General features: G+C 48.2%; 1 protein-coding gene across 1 annotated transcript in view; it reads right to left on the minus strand.

Annotated features, from left to right (window-relative positions):
* Positions 1-562: 562 nt before the first annotated feature.
* VPS28 (VPS28 subunit of ESCRT-I) overlaps positions 563-15,429 on the minus strand; it is a 55,683-nt gene continuing 40,816 nt past the window's right edge. Inside the window, exons 6-11 of the mRNA XM_073563107.1 lie at positions 10,663-10,752; positions 8,913-9,018; positions 5,555-5,656; positions 3,585-3,638; positions 2,617-2,708; positions 563-2,507 (exon numbers count right to left, since the gene is read on the minus strand). Coding sequence (XP_073419208.1) covers positions 2,390-2,507; positions 2,617-2,708; positions 3,585-3,638; positions 5,555-5,656; positions 8,913-9,018; positions 10,663-10,752 — 562 coding nt within the window. The 3' untranslated portion in view covers positions 563-2,389. The remainder of the gene's footprint in view (positions 2,508-2,616; positions 2,709-3,584; positions 3,639-5,554; positions 5,657-8,912; positions 9,019-10,662; positions 10,753-15,429) is intronic.

Consider the following 15,429-nt stretch of genomic DNA (forward strand, 5'->3'; position numbering starts at 1 on the left):
TCTTTTTTATGTTTAGGTAAATTGTGAACAAGGCCATTAAGGCCGAAACGTTGCCTTTTCTGTCATATAAGCCAAGCGTATGTTTCTGACAGATGAAGTTTAATACATGAACATTTCAATAAACTATTGGCAGGAAATTAGCTCGTCATGGTTTTCCTCTGGATTATTGGATATTTTTCCTTGAAGGCTCTATATGTTGGTCAGCAATCCCCTTTATTGTATTGTTCTGAATATATTTGTCACACTGCACAAAACCTGCGGCATTACACTGGGTAGGACTCCAGACCTGCCAGCCTGAGCGCCAACCACTGAGCCACCATGTTACCAACGCTTTGATAATGATGTATATGTCTGCGCTCCACACTACAGTTCCCTTGGATAACCAGAGAATTTGGGGACTTCTCATGCTGTGGAGTCACCCACAGCTGTCTTACAGACCATGGCACTGAGCGCACATTAAAAAACACTGCATATGATAAGATGGCAGGGACAAGTAAGCTAAACTGCAAAGACCACATATAGGACTGACAAGCCCCGAACAGGAGTCAGTGTAACCTGAGGGTGACGACAAAGAGCAACATATTTATTATATCAACACAGAAGACGAGAGCGGTCATGTGACGTCCGGAGAAGACACAGAGATAGAGACATCAGGTAGGATAGGCTGCTGGTGAGGGGCTGAACGGGTCATGCAGGTGGCAGGTTAACGAGGTCAGACACCACTCTGGCCCATCACCAGGAGAGATGTTGTGAGATCGACCAATGCACCAGCTGTCAGTATGTCAGGCGGCGGGGAGGGGAAGAACACAGTTTAGTATGACTGGTGGCAGAGAGTGAAGGATGACTGGTGTCAGAGTCGAGCTCACATGGGGAGGAGAGGGAAGGGTGACTGGTGATGGACTCGAGCTCACATGGGGAGGAGAGGGAAGGATTACTGGTGATGGACTCGAGCTCACATGGGGAGGAGAGGGAAGGATGAATGGTGACGGACTCGAGGTTGCATGGGAGATGAGGAACAGATGCCATGTGACAGACTTTAGGTCACATGGGAGGAGAGGGAAGGACGACTGGTGACGGACTCGAGGTTGCATGCGCGATAAGGAACGGATACCATGTGACAGATTCTATCGTGAGATCCGACATTACTCGGAGTTAAGAGTGCAGGCAACGGATGAATGCATTATAAGCAGATTCAAGGTCAAACAACATCTGGTGAACTTGGGAAGGATGACTGGTGATGGACTAAAGGTCACAGGGGTGGAGAGAAAGGATGACTACTGAAGGACTCGAGGAGACATGGGAGGAGAGGGAAGAATGACTGGTGACAGACTCAAGGTCATATGGGGAGGAGAGGGAAGGGTGACGAACTCAAGCTCACATGGGGAGGAGAGGGAAGGGTGACTGGTGACGGACTCGAGGTTGCATGGGAGATGAGGAACGGATGCCATGTGACAGACTCTAGGTCACATGGGAGGAGAGGGAAGGGTGACTGGTGACGGACTCGAGGTTGCATGGGAGATGAGGAACGGATGCCAGGTGACAGACTCTAGGTCACATGGGAGGAGAGGGAAGGATGACTGGTGACATTCTCGAGCTCACATGGGGAGAGGGAAGAATGACTGATGACTGACTCGAGGTCACATGGGGAAAGGGAATGATGATCGGTGCCAGACTTGAGGTCACATGGGGAGGAGAGGGAAGGATGACCGATGCCAGACTTGAAGTCACATGGACCTCTTGAGGTTGCATGGGAGATGAGGAACAGATGCCATGTGACAGACTCTAGGTCACATGGGAGGAGAGGAAGGATGACTGGTGATGGTCTCGAGGTTATATTAGGAGTAGAGGGAAGGATGACTGGTGATGGTCTCGAGGTTGCATGGAGAGGAGAGGAAGGATGACTGGTGATTGAGTCAAGGCCACAGGGGAGGAGAAAGAAGGATGACTGGTGATCAATTCGAGGCCACTGTGAGGAGAGGGAAGGGTGACAGGTGATGGACTCAAGGTCGCATTGGGAGAAGAGGGAAGAATTACTGGTGACTGACTCAAGGTCAAAGGGGAGGAGAGGAAAGGATGACTGGTGAGGATGGACTCAAGGTCACAGGTGAAGAGGGGGGAAGGATGACTGAGGATGCTCTCGAGGTCACATTGGAGGAGAGGGAAGGGTGACCAGTGATGAACTTGAGGTCACAGGGAAGGGAAGAAGGCCAGTGCTGTCCCTTTTGGGTCAGGTAGAAAGATGTGATGGGTGAGCTGGCAGGAAGGATGTCTCTTCTCATTCTTGATGGATGCTGGACAGCAGTTTTCTCCATAGTTTGTGTTCGGATAGGCAGTCTCTGTAATCCACATGATGAACATCAGCTATTGGGGGATCCGACATTACTCGGAGTTAAGAGTGCAGGAAACGGTTGAATGCATTATATGCAGATTCGAGGTCAAACAACATCTGGCGAACTTGGGAATCGTCAAGCTCATCTGATGCCGACATGCTGCTTAACTTCTGTAACCTGTAGATGAGAATGTGTCAGAAGAATGGTGGAAGTCCTTAACTGTTAAGTCTGAATACTATGTGCCTCCTTAAGGGATTCACAAGAATACAAATGGCACACAGCTCACCATTGGCTGACTTTTTCTCTGCCCTCAAAGTCTGGTGGCAAGTGGCTCATCCTGTTCATGGTCTCCATAAGCTCTCGGAGGTCGGGCTGGATCTGTCAGGACAGAGAAACTTGTATTCAGCAGATTAGTAGTGCAGCCACAGTTGGCTGTAGATCACAGTATTTCAGTCCTCACATGTATAGTACAGTCTCCCCTGCAGTGGAGTATGGGGGATTATAATCAGGGGTACCTCTCATGGAAGCACACTGTACAGCTGCTATGAAGGTCAGTGTATCAGGTCTGAACCCTCCATAACCAGTGTAAACTGTATCTGTGTCCTCCAATATCGTTGAGTACGATGGGAGTGAGGAGCCACCAGTTCCCTGCTCCACCATCTACCCTGTGATCTTGTCGCTGAGGTGCAATAACATAATGGCATCTCTGAGCCGCTAGCTGTACAAGCACGAAGCAGACTGCCGCATGCTCCTCACCTCATCATGGCTAGGCGAGCACAATATTATTGTTATTTAACAGTTATTCCCAAAATAATAGGTTTCCCCTATGCATGGGTGATCTCCGGGGGAACCAACCGCTAAGCCCCAGTAATCGCCGCGACTCTGGAACACTGACAACAGGGTTTGAGAGCCCCTCCTGAATGCTCGACCTTGCTCCATTCACTGTGTATGGGACTGCAGGACAGAGGTGTGTACAGCACTCCGCTCGCTCCTGAAATCCCTTAGACAATCAATGTCATGACGTACCTGGTGTGGCACGCTTCATACCTGGTGGGGGAGACGAGTCATGTATAGTGAACCAATTACTATGAGAGGCACCACTGGTTACCACAAGGAGCGCACTATGCACTATCACTGCACTAATGGTGTTTGCGAGTGCAACCTGGCAGGAAAGTGTGGTGAGAGGACACTGAAAAGCGAGCCCTCGACCACGACGGGCTGGGCCCTACAATTGGGAGGAGGCTGGGAACATACCTCGTCCATCGCTCGGATCTCTAAACGAAGCTTGTCCATCACAGTTATGAAGAGCTGAAAGAGAAAAGTCAAGCGTCACCACAAAGGAAAGCAGTCCCTCTTTATACCACACACACATATAAATGTGACTATTCTTGACTGGCCCAGCCAGAGCCCTGACCTAAACCAAATGAACTTTTTTGAATTTGCCAAATGGCTGCAATGAAACAAAAAGTGAAAAATTTAAAGGGGTCTGAATACTTTCTATAACCACTGTATACCAAGAGGGGTATATACTGTGTACATCACTATATACCTACAGTGCCTTGAGAAAGTATTTGGCCCCCTGGAACTTTTCAGCCTTTTCCTACATGTCATGCTTCAAACAAAGATACCAAATGTAAATTTTTGGTGAAGAATCAACAACAAGTGGGACACAATTGTGAAGATGAACGAAATTTATTGGTTATTTTAAATTTTTGTGGAAATTCAAAAACTGAAAAGTGGGGCGTGCAATATTATTCAGTCCCTTTACTTTCAGTGCAGCAGACTCACTCCAGAAGTTCATTGTGGATCTCTGAATGATCCAATGTTGTCCTCAATGACTAATGATGATAAATATAATCCACCTGTGTGTAATCAAGTCTCTGTATAAATGCACCTGCTCTGTGATAGTCTCAGGGTTCTGTTTGAAGCACAGAGAGCATCATGAAGACCAAGGAACACCACAGGCAGGTCCGTGATACTGTTGTGGAGAAGTTTAAAGCCGGATTTGGATACAAAATGATTTCCAAAACTTAAACATCCCAAGAAGCAATTTGTAAAAGATCATATTGAAATGGAAGGAGTATCGTACCACTGCAAATCTACCAAGACCCGGCCGTCCCTCTAAACTTTCATCTTAAACAAGGAGAAGACTGATCAGAGATGCAGCCAAGAGGCCCATGATCACTCTGGATGAACTGCAGAGATCTACAGCTGAGGTGGGACAGTCTGTCCACAGGACAACAATCAGTCGTACACTGCACAAATCTGGCCTTTATGGAAGAGTGGCAAGAAGAAAGCCATTTCTCAAAGATATCCATAAAAAGGGTTGTTTAAAGTTTGCAACAAGCCACCTGGGAGACACACCAAACATGTGGAAGAAGGTGTGCTGGTCAGATGAAACCAAAATCGAACTTTTTGGCAACAATGCCAAACGATATGTTTGGCGTAAAAGCAACACAGCTCATCACCCTGAACACACCATCCCCACTGTCAAACATGGTGGTGGCAGCATCATGGTTTGGGCCTGCTTTTCTCCAGCTGGGACAGGAAAGATGGTTAAAACTGATGGGAAGATGGATGGAGCCAAATACAAGACCATTCTGGAAGAAAACCTGTTGGAGTCTGCAAAAGACCTGAGACTGGGACGGAGATGTGTCTTCCAACAAGACAATGATCCCAAACATAAAGCAAAACCTACAATGGAATGGTTCACAAATAAACGTATCCAGGTGTTAGAAAGGCCAAGTCACAGTCCAGACCTGAATCCAATCGAGAATCTGTGGAAAGAGCTGAAAATTGCTGTTCACAAACGATCTCCATCCAAGGAAGAATGGGCAAGGATTTCAGTCACTCGATGTACAAAACTGATAGAGACATAGCCCAAGCGACTGCAGCTGTAATCGCAGCTAAAGGAGGCGCAACAAAGAATTAAAGGGGCCGAATAATATTGCACGCCCCACTTTTCAGTTTTTGAATTTCCACAGAAATGTAAAATAACCAATAAATTTCGTTCAACTTCACAATTGTGTCCCATTTGTTGTTGATTCTTCACCAAAAATTTACATTTGGTATCTTTATGTTTGAAGCATCATATGTGGGAAAAGGCTGAAAAGTTCCAGGGGTTCGAATACTTTCGTGAGGCACTGTATATACTGTACAGGTAGTGACCCCTCTGTATTATTCATGCTCTCGTGGAGGGGCATCAGACCTTGCTGGTCACTCACCGATACGATGTCCGCAATGCAGCGGTTCAGGTTCCCCTTGTCGTCCTTGATAGTGATGGGTCGATCCTCCTTAATTCGCTCCATGGCCAGAGGACAGTCGAGCTGCGGAGAGCAGGACCCTCATAAGGTTATAATAATCTGCCTGTGCCCGACCCCCAGTTCCCTCTGTAAGGATGCCATGATATTATGCACATGCGGATCAACCCATCTGGCCTCGCCTACTGTGTAGGGGGAGGACTTTGTGGGACGAGCTGTAATTTATACAGAACAGTAGAATTCTGGGATTTTATTTTTCCAGGACGGGATGCAATGACAGCAGACATGGTTGCCAGCATTATCTGCATCATGGGGGGGCAATAGGAGCACCAAGGATAGCAGTCCGATTAACTCCTCATAGGCATCGAAGGGGTTAAACGGTAGGAAGCAGAGTCACCTCCGACCCCTGGTGTTACAGTAGGCGGAGAGTCTAATACTGCCCCATTACTCTGCTGTAGGGGGCACTGTACCCACCCCACGGCCTAGTACATCTACTGAAAAGTCACCTAAGCCCCGTGGTGTAACAGCAGGTGGAGATCCTGACACTGCCCCATTACTCTGCTGTAGGGGCACTGTACCTACCCCACGGCCTAGTACCTCTACTGAAGAGTCACCTACGACCCCCAGTGTAACAGCAGGTGGAGATCCTGACACTGCCCCATTACTCTGCTGTAGGGTGCACTGTACCCACGCCACGGTCTAGTACCTCTACTGAAGAGTCACCTACGACACCCGGTGTAACAGCAGGTGGAGATCCTGACACTGCCCCATTACTCTGCTGTAGGGTGCACTGTACCCACGCCACGGTCTAGTACCTCTACTGAAGAGTCACCTACGACACCCGGTGTAACAGCAGGTGGAGATCCTGACACTGCCCCATTACTCTGCTGTAGGGTGCACTGTACCCACCCCACGGCCTAGTACCTCTACTGAAGAGTCACCTACTACCCCCAGTGTAACAGCAGGTGGAGATCCTGACACTGCGCCATTACTCTGCTGTAGGGGCACTGTACCCACCCCACGGCCTAGTACCTCTACTGAAGAGTCACCTACTACCCCCAGTGTAACAGCAGGTGGAGATCCTGACACTGCCCCATTACTCTGCTGTAGGGTGCACTGTACCCACCCCACGGCCTAGTACCTCTACTGAAGAGTCACCTACTACCCCCAGTGTAACAGCAGGTGGAGATCCGGACACTGCCCCATTACTCTGCTGTAGGGTGCACTGTACCCACCCCACGGCCTAGTACCTCTACTGAAGAGTCACCTACTACCCCCAGTGTAACAGCAGGTGGAGATCCTGACACTGCCCCATTACTCTGCTGTAGGGGCACTGTACCCACCCCACGGCCTAGTACCTCTACTGAAGAGTCACCTAAGCCCCCCCGGTGTAACAGCAGGTGGAGATCCTGACACTGCCCCATTACTCTGCTGTAGGGGCACTGTACCTACCCCACGGCCTAGTACCTCTACTGAAGAGTCACCTACGACCCCCAGTGTAACAGCAGGTGGAGATCCTGACACTGCCCCATTACTCTGCTGTAGGGTGCACTGTACCCACGCCACGGTCTAGTACCTCTACTGAAGAGTCACCTACGACACCCGGTGTAACAGCAGGTGGAGATCCTGACACTGCCCCATTACTCTGCTGTAGGGTGCACTGTACCCACGCCACGGTCTAGTACCTCTACTGAAGAGTCACCTACGACACCCGGTGTAACAGCAGGTGGAGATCCTGACACTGCCCCATTACTCCGCTGTAGGGTGCACTGTACCCACCCCACGGCCTAGTACCTCTACTGAAGAGTCACCTACTACCCCCAGTGTAACAGCAGGTGGAGATCCTGACACTGCGCCATTACTCTGCTGTAGGGGCACTGTACCCACCCCACGGCCTAGTACCTGTACTGAAGAGTCACCTACTACCCCCAGTGTAACAGCAGGTGGAGATCCTGACACTGCCCCATTACTCTGCTGTAGGGTGCACTGTACCCACCCCACGGCCTAGTACCTCTACTGAAGAGTCACCTACTACCCCCAGTGTAACAGCAGGTGGAGATCCGGACACTGCCCCATTACTCTGCTGTAGGGTGCACTGTACCCACCCCACGGCCTAGTACCTCTACTGAAGAGTCACCTACTACCCCCAGTGTAACAGCAGGTGGAGATCCTGACACTGTGCCATTACTCTGCTGTAGGGGCACTGTACCCACCCCACAGCCTAGTACATCTACTGAAAAGTCACCTAAGCCCCGTGGTGTAACAGCAGGTGGAGATCCTGACACTGCGCCATTACTCTGCTGTAGGGGCACTGTACCCACCCCACGGCCTAGTACCTCTACTGAAGAGTCACCTACTACCCCCAGTGTAACAGCAGGTGGAGATCCTGACACTGCGCCATTACTCTGCTGTAGGGTGCACTGTACCCACGCCACGGCCTAGTACATCTACTGAAGAGTCACCTACGACACCCGGTGTAACAGCAGGTGGAGATCCTGACACTGCCCCATTACTCTGCTGTAGGGTGCACTGTACCCACCCCACGGCCTAGTACCTCTACTGAAGAGTCACCTACTACCCCCAGTGTAACAGCAGGTGGAGATCCTGACACTGCGCCATTACTCTGCTGTAGGGGCACTGTACCCACCCCACGGCCTAGTACCTCTACTGAAGAGTCACCTACTACCCCCAGTGTAACAGCAGGTGGAGATCCTGACACTGCCCCATTACTCCGCTGTAGGGTGCACTGTACCCACCCCACGGCCTAGTACCTCTACTGAAGAGTCACCTACTACCCCCAGTGTAACAGCAGGTGGAGATCCTGACACTGCACCATTACTCTGCTGTAGGGGCACTGTACCCACCCCACGGCCTAGTACCTCTACTGAAGAGTCACCTACGACCCCCGGTGTAACAGCAGGTGGAGATCCTGACACTGCCCCAGTACTCTGCTGTAGGGGCACTGTACCCACCCCACGGCCTAGTACCTCTACTGAAGAATCACCTACGACCCCCGGTGTAACAGCAGGTGAAGATCCTGACACTGCCCCATTACTCTACTGTAGGGGCACCGTACCCACCCCACGGCCTAGTATCTCTACTGAAGAGTCACCTACGACCCCCGATGTAACAGCAGGTGGAGATCCTGACACTGTGCCATTACTCTGCTGTAGGGGCACTGTACCCACCCCACGGCCTAGTACCAACTACTGAAAAGTCAAATCTATGCTCCAGGAAGAGGTCTACGCATATCCCCAGAGCAAGGCGCACAGGGTTATATGTGTGACCCTCATCAGGTATATGTGTCGTATGTCAGCCTCACCCGGTACTTTCTGCAGAAGTCATCAATGGAGCCGACCTCAGCTCCTTGCACCTGCTTGAAAGCGGCTTTATACTGGACCAAGAGCCGGGAACACGCGGCAGTGTACCTGAAACACACAGGCAGCGTTAGAGAGACCAGGAGGCGACACACATATACGAAAGTATCATGGATGGTTTAATACAGTAAGCGATGACGTATAGAGGACTGGCACTATGGAGGAGGGTGGTGTATAGAGGACAGGTACTATGGAGGAGGGGGATGTATAGATAACAGGTACTATGGAGGAGGGTGAACAACATAGAGGACAGGCACTATGGAGGAAGGTGAACTATATAGAGGACAGGCACTATGGAGAAGGGGGATGTATAGAGGACAGGTACCATGGAGGAGAGGGATGTATAGAGGACAGGTACTATGGAGGAGGGTGGTGTATAGAGGACAGGCAATATGGAGGAGAGTGGTGTATAGAGGAGTTATCATAGAGGAGAGGGATGTATAGAGGACAGGTACTATGGAGGAGGGTGATGTATAGACTACAGGCACTATGGAGGAGGGTGGTGTATAGAGCACAGGCAATATCGAGGAGGGGATGTATAGAGGACAGGTACTATGGAGGAGGGTGAACTATACAGAGGACAGGCAATATAAAGGAGGGGATGTATAGAGGACATGTACTGTGGAGGAGGGTGAACTATATAGAGGACAGGCAATATAGAGGAGGGGATGTATAGAGGACAGGTACTATGGAGGAGGGTGAACTATATATAGGACAGGTACTACGTAGGAAGGTGAACTATAGAGGACAGGCACTATGGAGGAGGGGATGTATAGAGGACAGGTACTATGGAGGAGGGTGAACTATATAGAGGACAGGCACTATAAAGGAGGGGATGTATAGAGGAAAGGTACTATGGAGGAGGGTGAACTATATATAGGACAGGTACTATGGAAGAGGGTGAACTATATAGAGGACACGCAATATAGAGGCGGGGATGTATAGAAGACAGGTACTATGGAGGAAGGTGAACTATACAGAGGACAGGCACTATGGAGGAGGGGATGTATAGAGGACAGGTACTATGGAGGAGGGTGAACTATATAGAGGACAGGCACTATAAAGGAGGGGATGTATAGAGGAAAGGTACTATGGAGGAGGGTGAACTATAGAGGACAGGCACTATGGAAGAGGGTGAACTATATAGAGGACACGCAATATAGAGGCGGGGATGTATAGAAGACAGGTACTATGGAGGAAGGTGAACTATAGAGGACAGGCACTATGGAAGAGGGTGAACTATATAGAGGACAGGTACAATGGAGGAGGGTGATGTATGGAAGACCGGTAACCATGGTGGAAGGGGATGCATAAAGGACAGATATTAGAGGAAGGGGATGTATACAGGACAGGCACTATGAAGGAGGGTGGTGTATAGGGGACAGGTACTATAGAGGAGGGTGATGTATAGAGGACAGGCACTATGGAGGAGGGTGATGTATAGAGGACAGGCACTATGGAGGATAGGTACTATGGAGCAGGGTCAAGTATAGAGGACAGTTACTATAGAGTAGGATCATGTATAGAGAACAGACTGTAGATGAGGATGTGTAGAGGAAAGGTACTATAGAGAAGAATGTCAGGTACAGAGGACATGTACTATGGAGGAGGACCATGTAAAGAGGACAGGTGCTAGAGAGAGATTCACATATGGGTGACAGGTTTTATTGGGACGGGAATATCTTGGATTCTTACTCGCTGGGGGAAACACAGTCTTTGATATATGCCTTCTCCAGTGCCTGCAGAGTCTTCACCACAGCAAATAGTTCGGCCATGTTGTCATACCTGTGGATATACATGTACTGGATGTAGTAGGATAATGCAACTACTCTGCCATGTAATGACTCTAGAGAAACAATCCAGTCTGTTATCCCATAACGTGGATCCAGAGGAATAAAGGACTCCTGAGTAATCAGAGGAGCCTCCTTCTCTTTGGTCTGTCTCATTTCCACGGCTCCAGCTCTGCTAGTTCTTCTACACGGGTGCGTAAACCAATTTATTATCTAGACGCATGCAACATGTAAGATGTGGGCATACAGATGTATCTGAGAGTGCACTTACATATTAGGTGTGCTGTGCCTGTGACAGTACAATCAAGCACAGAACTGCATGCACTGAGGGTATTTACACCGTTGTTGAGGGCAGAGCAAAGTACTGCAGTGCGCAGGGCCTCTCTCACCTTTCCCGGCGCCTGCGCACTGCAGTACTTTGCTATGCCCTCAACAGGGCAGAGAAGTACGCTTGCGCAGGAGTGCGACACAAAGCAAGCAGGAGGACGACACTGCATGAACATGGGAGGCGCTGGACCCAGACATGCGACACCCATCGGACCGGACCGCCCCCCCAGGTGAGTATAATAAAAGTTATTTTTCTCATCTTTCAGGTCAGGGTTGGGGCCTATCATATTATAGAATGCTGTAGATAAGCCCTGAAAGGCAGTGGCCGCATCTTATAGCGGCAAAAAGAGTAGACAGGTTCCCTTTAACCATTTGCTTTTAGCTCAAAGAATTAAAAATATTCCATAAGTCCATCACCTGGGACTGTATGTGAGGCCCCGTGTAGTGACGACTCCATTGGGTCTACAATGCACATCCACACAATGGAGCTATTGGTTGGAAGAACAATGGAATGATAGAGTTCCTTGATTACCAATTTTGGGTTTGGCCTTATGCATAAGATCTAGCCTGCATGTCTTCCTCTGCTTACGGTCACTGAATGGAAGCATTGATTTCGGAGGCTGAACGGACCAGCAAACAAATCTCTAATAAAACACAACAATAATATCGACACAACTGGTGCTTCATGCTCCTCATAGAAGCTAATTTGTCTAGGAGACTTATTGAAAGGAATAACAGACCAGACAGATCTGTGGTTCTCGCCGCTGAACTTACAACCAATTATGGGCGTGTGTGATAATCAGCGTAACCTTATGGTGGCTGTAAAGCTTGGCAAGCTCACACATGAACCATGCGTGGCACATGTACTCAACTTGGCAGTTCAATGGTTTCTGAAAACCTGCCCAGATTTGCCAAAGCTTCTGGTCAAGGTCCTCACGTTGGCTACAGTTGCCGCCGCTATGGCAGTGCTGAAGAAGACAATAAAGCGCTAGATCACCAACTGTTGTGCGATGTGACCACGCACTGGAGCTGGTGCAAGGCCTTGTGAGCAGCACAAGCCAGTGGTTGAGTACCAGCTCCAACACGCCCATCGCTATTCTGGTGAGCATGCGCATATAACAACTGAAGAGTGGGCATGGAAGTCAGACATTTGAGCTGCTCATCAAGACTTTGAGGACTCCACTAAGGTGGTAAGCAGCGATGACACTACAGTCAGCGCAACAATCCCGCTTCTGTGCCTACTTAACAGTCGCTGCTCACAATTAAACATGAAGACTTGCTTGCGGAGCAGGTGGAGATGGAGAAACATGAGACAGGGAGATACTTCCCACCCTAGCCTCATCTCATCTGCTCAGCGCCAACTGGGTAACAATGAAGAAGAGGAATAACAACAGCTGTTGGCAACAGAGGATCGTACCCACACAAACTTCGTCCCGTCTCTCCTACGTGGATGGGCTGAGGAAGAAGAGCGGGAGGAGGAGAGCGATAGAGCCGTCATCATGATGAAGTCAGGGAAATGTTGCCTCTAGAGAGCCTGGCACATATTGCCGACTTTATGGACCGCGGCCTTTCCATTAACCCTTGCGCTATATTTATCTTGGCCAAAAAAAAAGAAAAAAAAAAAAAAGAAGAAAAGCGTATTGGTTGTTCACCCTGATAGACCCATGCTACAAAGAGAACTTTGCATCTCTCCTTCTTAAGGTGGAGAGGTCTACTAAAATGGTGCTATACCAGAAGGCCACTGTGGAAAATATGCTGTAAAAATTCCCATCAGACAATGCTAGCGGCGGGGGGCAAGCTTCCTTGCCCAACGAAGGAGGAGAGGTGAGGGAGACACACAGCAGAGGTAGGGGTACACTGTAAAAGGCCTGGGCCAGTTTCATGACATCCTCCCAGCATCCAGGACCAGATGTTTGGGTATTTTTGACAAGGTGGGAAAAGTTTTTAAAGATCAAGCAATACTTGGCCAAAAAAAATAGTATACTCCCTAATTCGTCTGCGACCGTCAGCTATTAGATTTCAAAGCTGGACTAGCTGACATGAGCTGTCCTTTTATGCCTTCGAGGTGTTGTGCTGCCCTGCCGCTAGCATCTTGTCAGAGCGGATTATTAGAGCCGCCAGGAGGTAGGTGGGAGGTCATAACAGACAGGAACTTTCACCTGTCAACAGAAAATGCAGACAGGCTCACTCTGATAACAATGAACAAAGCCTGGCTTAGACTCGACTTTTCCACACCACCAGATGGAAGTACTTCATAAAGTGGTTTTCATGTTCAATATTTGAATGTGGCCCTCCAGTTGTTGCCTTCAAAAGGTGTAAGTATTATAAGGATGGCCCTCCTTATAATTTTTTTCCCCGGATTTGCACTTTATGCAACAACTTTATGAGTCCACGAGTGCCACACCTATACTTTCTTAATAATTTGAATGAGGCAATACAGATGAAGCCTTCAAGGCTGTATGGATGACCCTGCTTATTATTATTGGTAGGCTTTGCACGGTATTCAAAACTTTTATGAGTTAAGGAGTACCACAACTACACTTTGTTCACAATATTTGAATGAGGTACTACAGTTGGTGCCTTCAAGGGTGAATGGATGACCCTGCTCATATTTTTTGGCAGATTTTGCAGTTAATAAAGACCTTTATCAGTACAGGAGTACCACTACATGACCATTTGAACACAATGTGTCCTCCCTTATGTCTAATACAGGGTGTATCCGAGTCCATTACTTTTGGCAGTTCTTGCTTTCTTTATAAATTACATTTATTTTTTAAATCCTTTTTTTATATTCGTTTATTAAACTCGAAACAAGAAAAGGATGTAATTTACAGCATACATATTTGCTTGTGGTTATGAACATTGTACAGAGCATAAACACTTATTAATATACGGAGAGTACATGCGTAATTCCCCAAGCATATACAAAGAACAACGGCCAATATATTATAAACATGTACATCAATTATATCTCACAGGCCTTTATCATGTCGCTTAGATAATGCAGATCGATTAGAAATTCCTAAACTAAACTACAACTACGTCAACTATTTACCAATTCGCAGCCTACTGTCTTTCACCATAGTGTCTCACATGCAATGTCTCCATTCTACACTGTAAGATGAGAAGAATTCCACTTCTCCCAGATCTTTTCAAATTTACCCGGGCATCCCCTGTTCTGATATAGTGAGCGCTCGTATGGAACAATCGTGTTTACTAGGTCAATCCAGGTTCTGAGAGAGGGACATGAATTACCCATCCACCGTAGTGCCAATACTTTCCGTGCCAGAAACAGTGTCTCACGTAGAAATATCCCAACATGGTGACCCCAAATTTCCTCCTCCCACACCCCGAATAAGCAGACCAGTGGATCAAGAGGGACAGGAGTTTGCACCAGTGATGACAAGAATAGCGTCACCTGTTTCCAGTACTGTAGGGTAGTGGGACATTGCCATATCATGTGAATAAAGTCTGCATCTGGTGAGTGACATCGCAAGCATTCTGATGATTGGAATCGACCCATCTTAAAAAGTCGTATCGGAGTCCAGTATGATTGGTTTATTATATACAACTGTATCATTCTATTATTAACAGATGGTGATGCTCTGATTGGAGACTCCAGGATCTCTTCCCACTCCTCTCCCTGAGTATTAGGGATGAGTCTTTCCCACTTCCCTTTAACAGAACTTATGGCAGACTCCGCTCCCACCGACAGCATGTACGTATATAAAGAGGAGATGAGGCCCTGGGGACCCTGTGAATTAAGTATTCCTATCAAAGGTAGGGATGAAATGGCACGGCCCCCACCTGTACTCCTTATGTGCGACTGAAGAACAGATCTTAGTTGTAAACAGCGGAAAAATTGAGATCTCGGGACATCATGTTTAGCCTGTATCTGCTCAAAAGACATTAAGGTCCCATGATCATACAAGTCTCCTATCAGGGAGACATTATGTTGAATCCAAAAATCAGTGGACGGGTGACTTAGTAATATCAGAAAATAGGCGTTTTTCCATAGGGGCATTTCAGCTATGATATCCCGAAATCCAATCACTTTCTTAATTTGCCTCCATACTAATCGTGCCAGACGGAGCAGGGGCAGTAAACGAGGGACACCAGGCCCCTCCAACTCCAGGAAACCCAGTGGGCAATCAGTTCTTGCAGCGTGAAGCAAGTGACTTTCAGAATTAGGGAAATCATTACCCAACATCCATTTACTGAGAGCTTTAGCCTGTCCTGCCAAATAATATAAGAAGAAATCTGGCAGCGCCGCCCCACCTCCCTTTTTAAGCCTTTGCAGAGTGGACAATTTACGTTTGGGTCTGATTTTCCCACATATAAAAGA

The sequence above is a fragment of the Dendrobates tinctorius genome, unplaced genomic scaffold (genome assembly GCF_039654945.1).
Source record: "Dendrobates tinctorius isolate UK_male_01 unplaced genomic scaffold, ASM3965494v1 ptg000378l, whole genome shotgun sequence".
Lineage (NCBI taxonomy): Eukaryota > Metazoa > Chordata > Amphibia > Anura > Dendrobatidae > Dendrobates > Dendrobates tinctorius.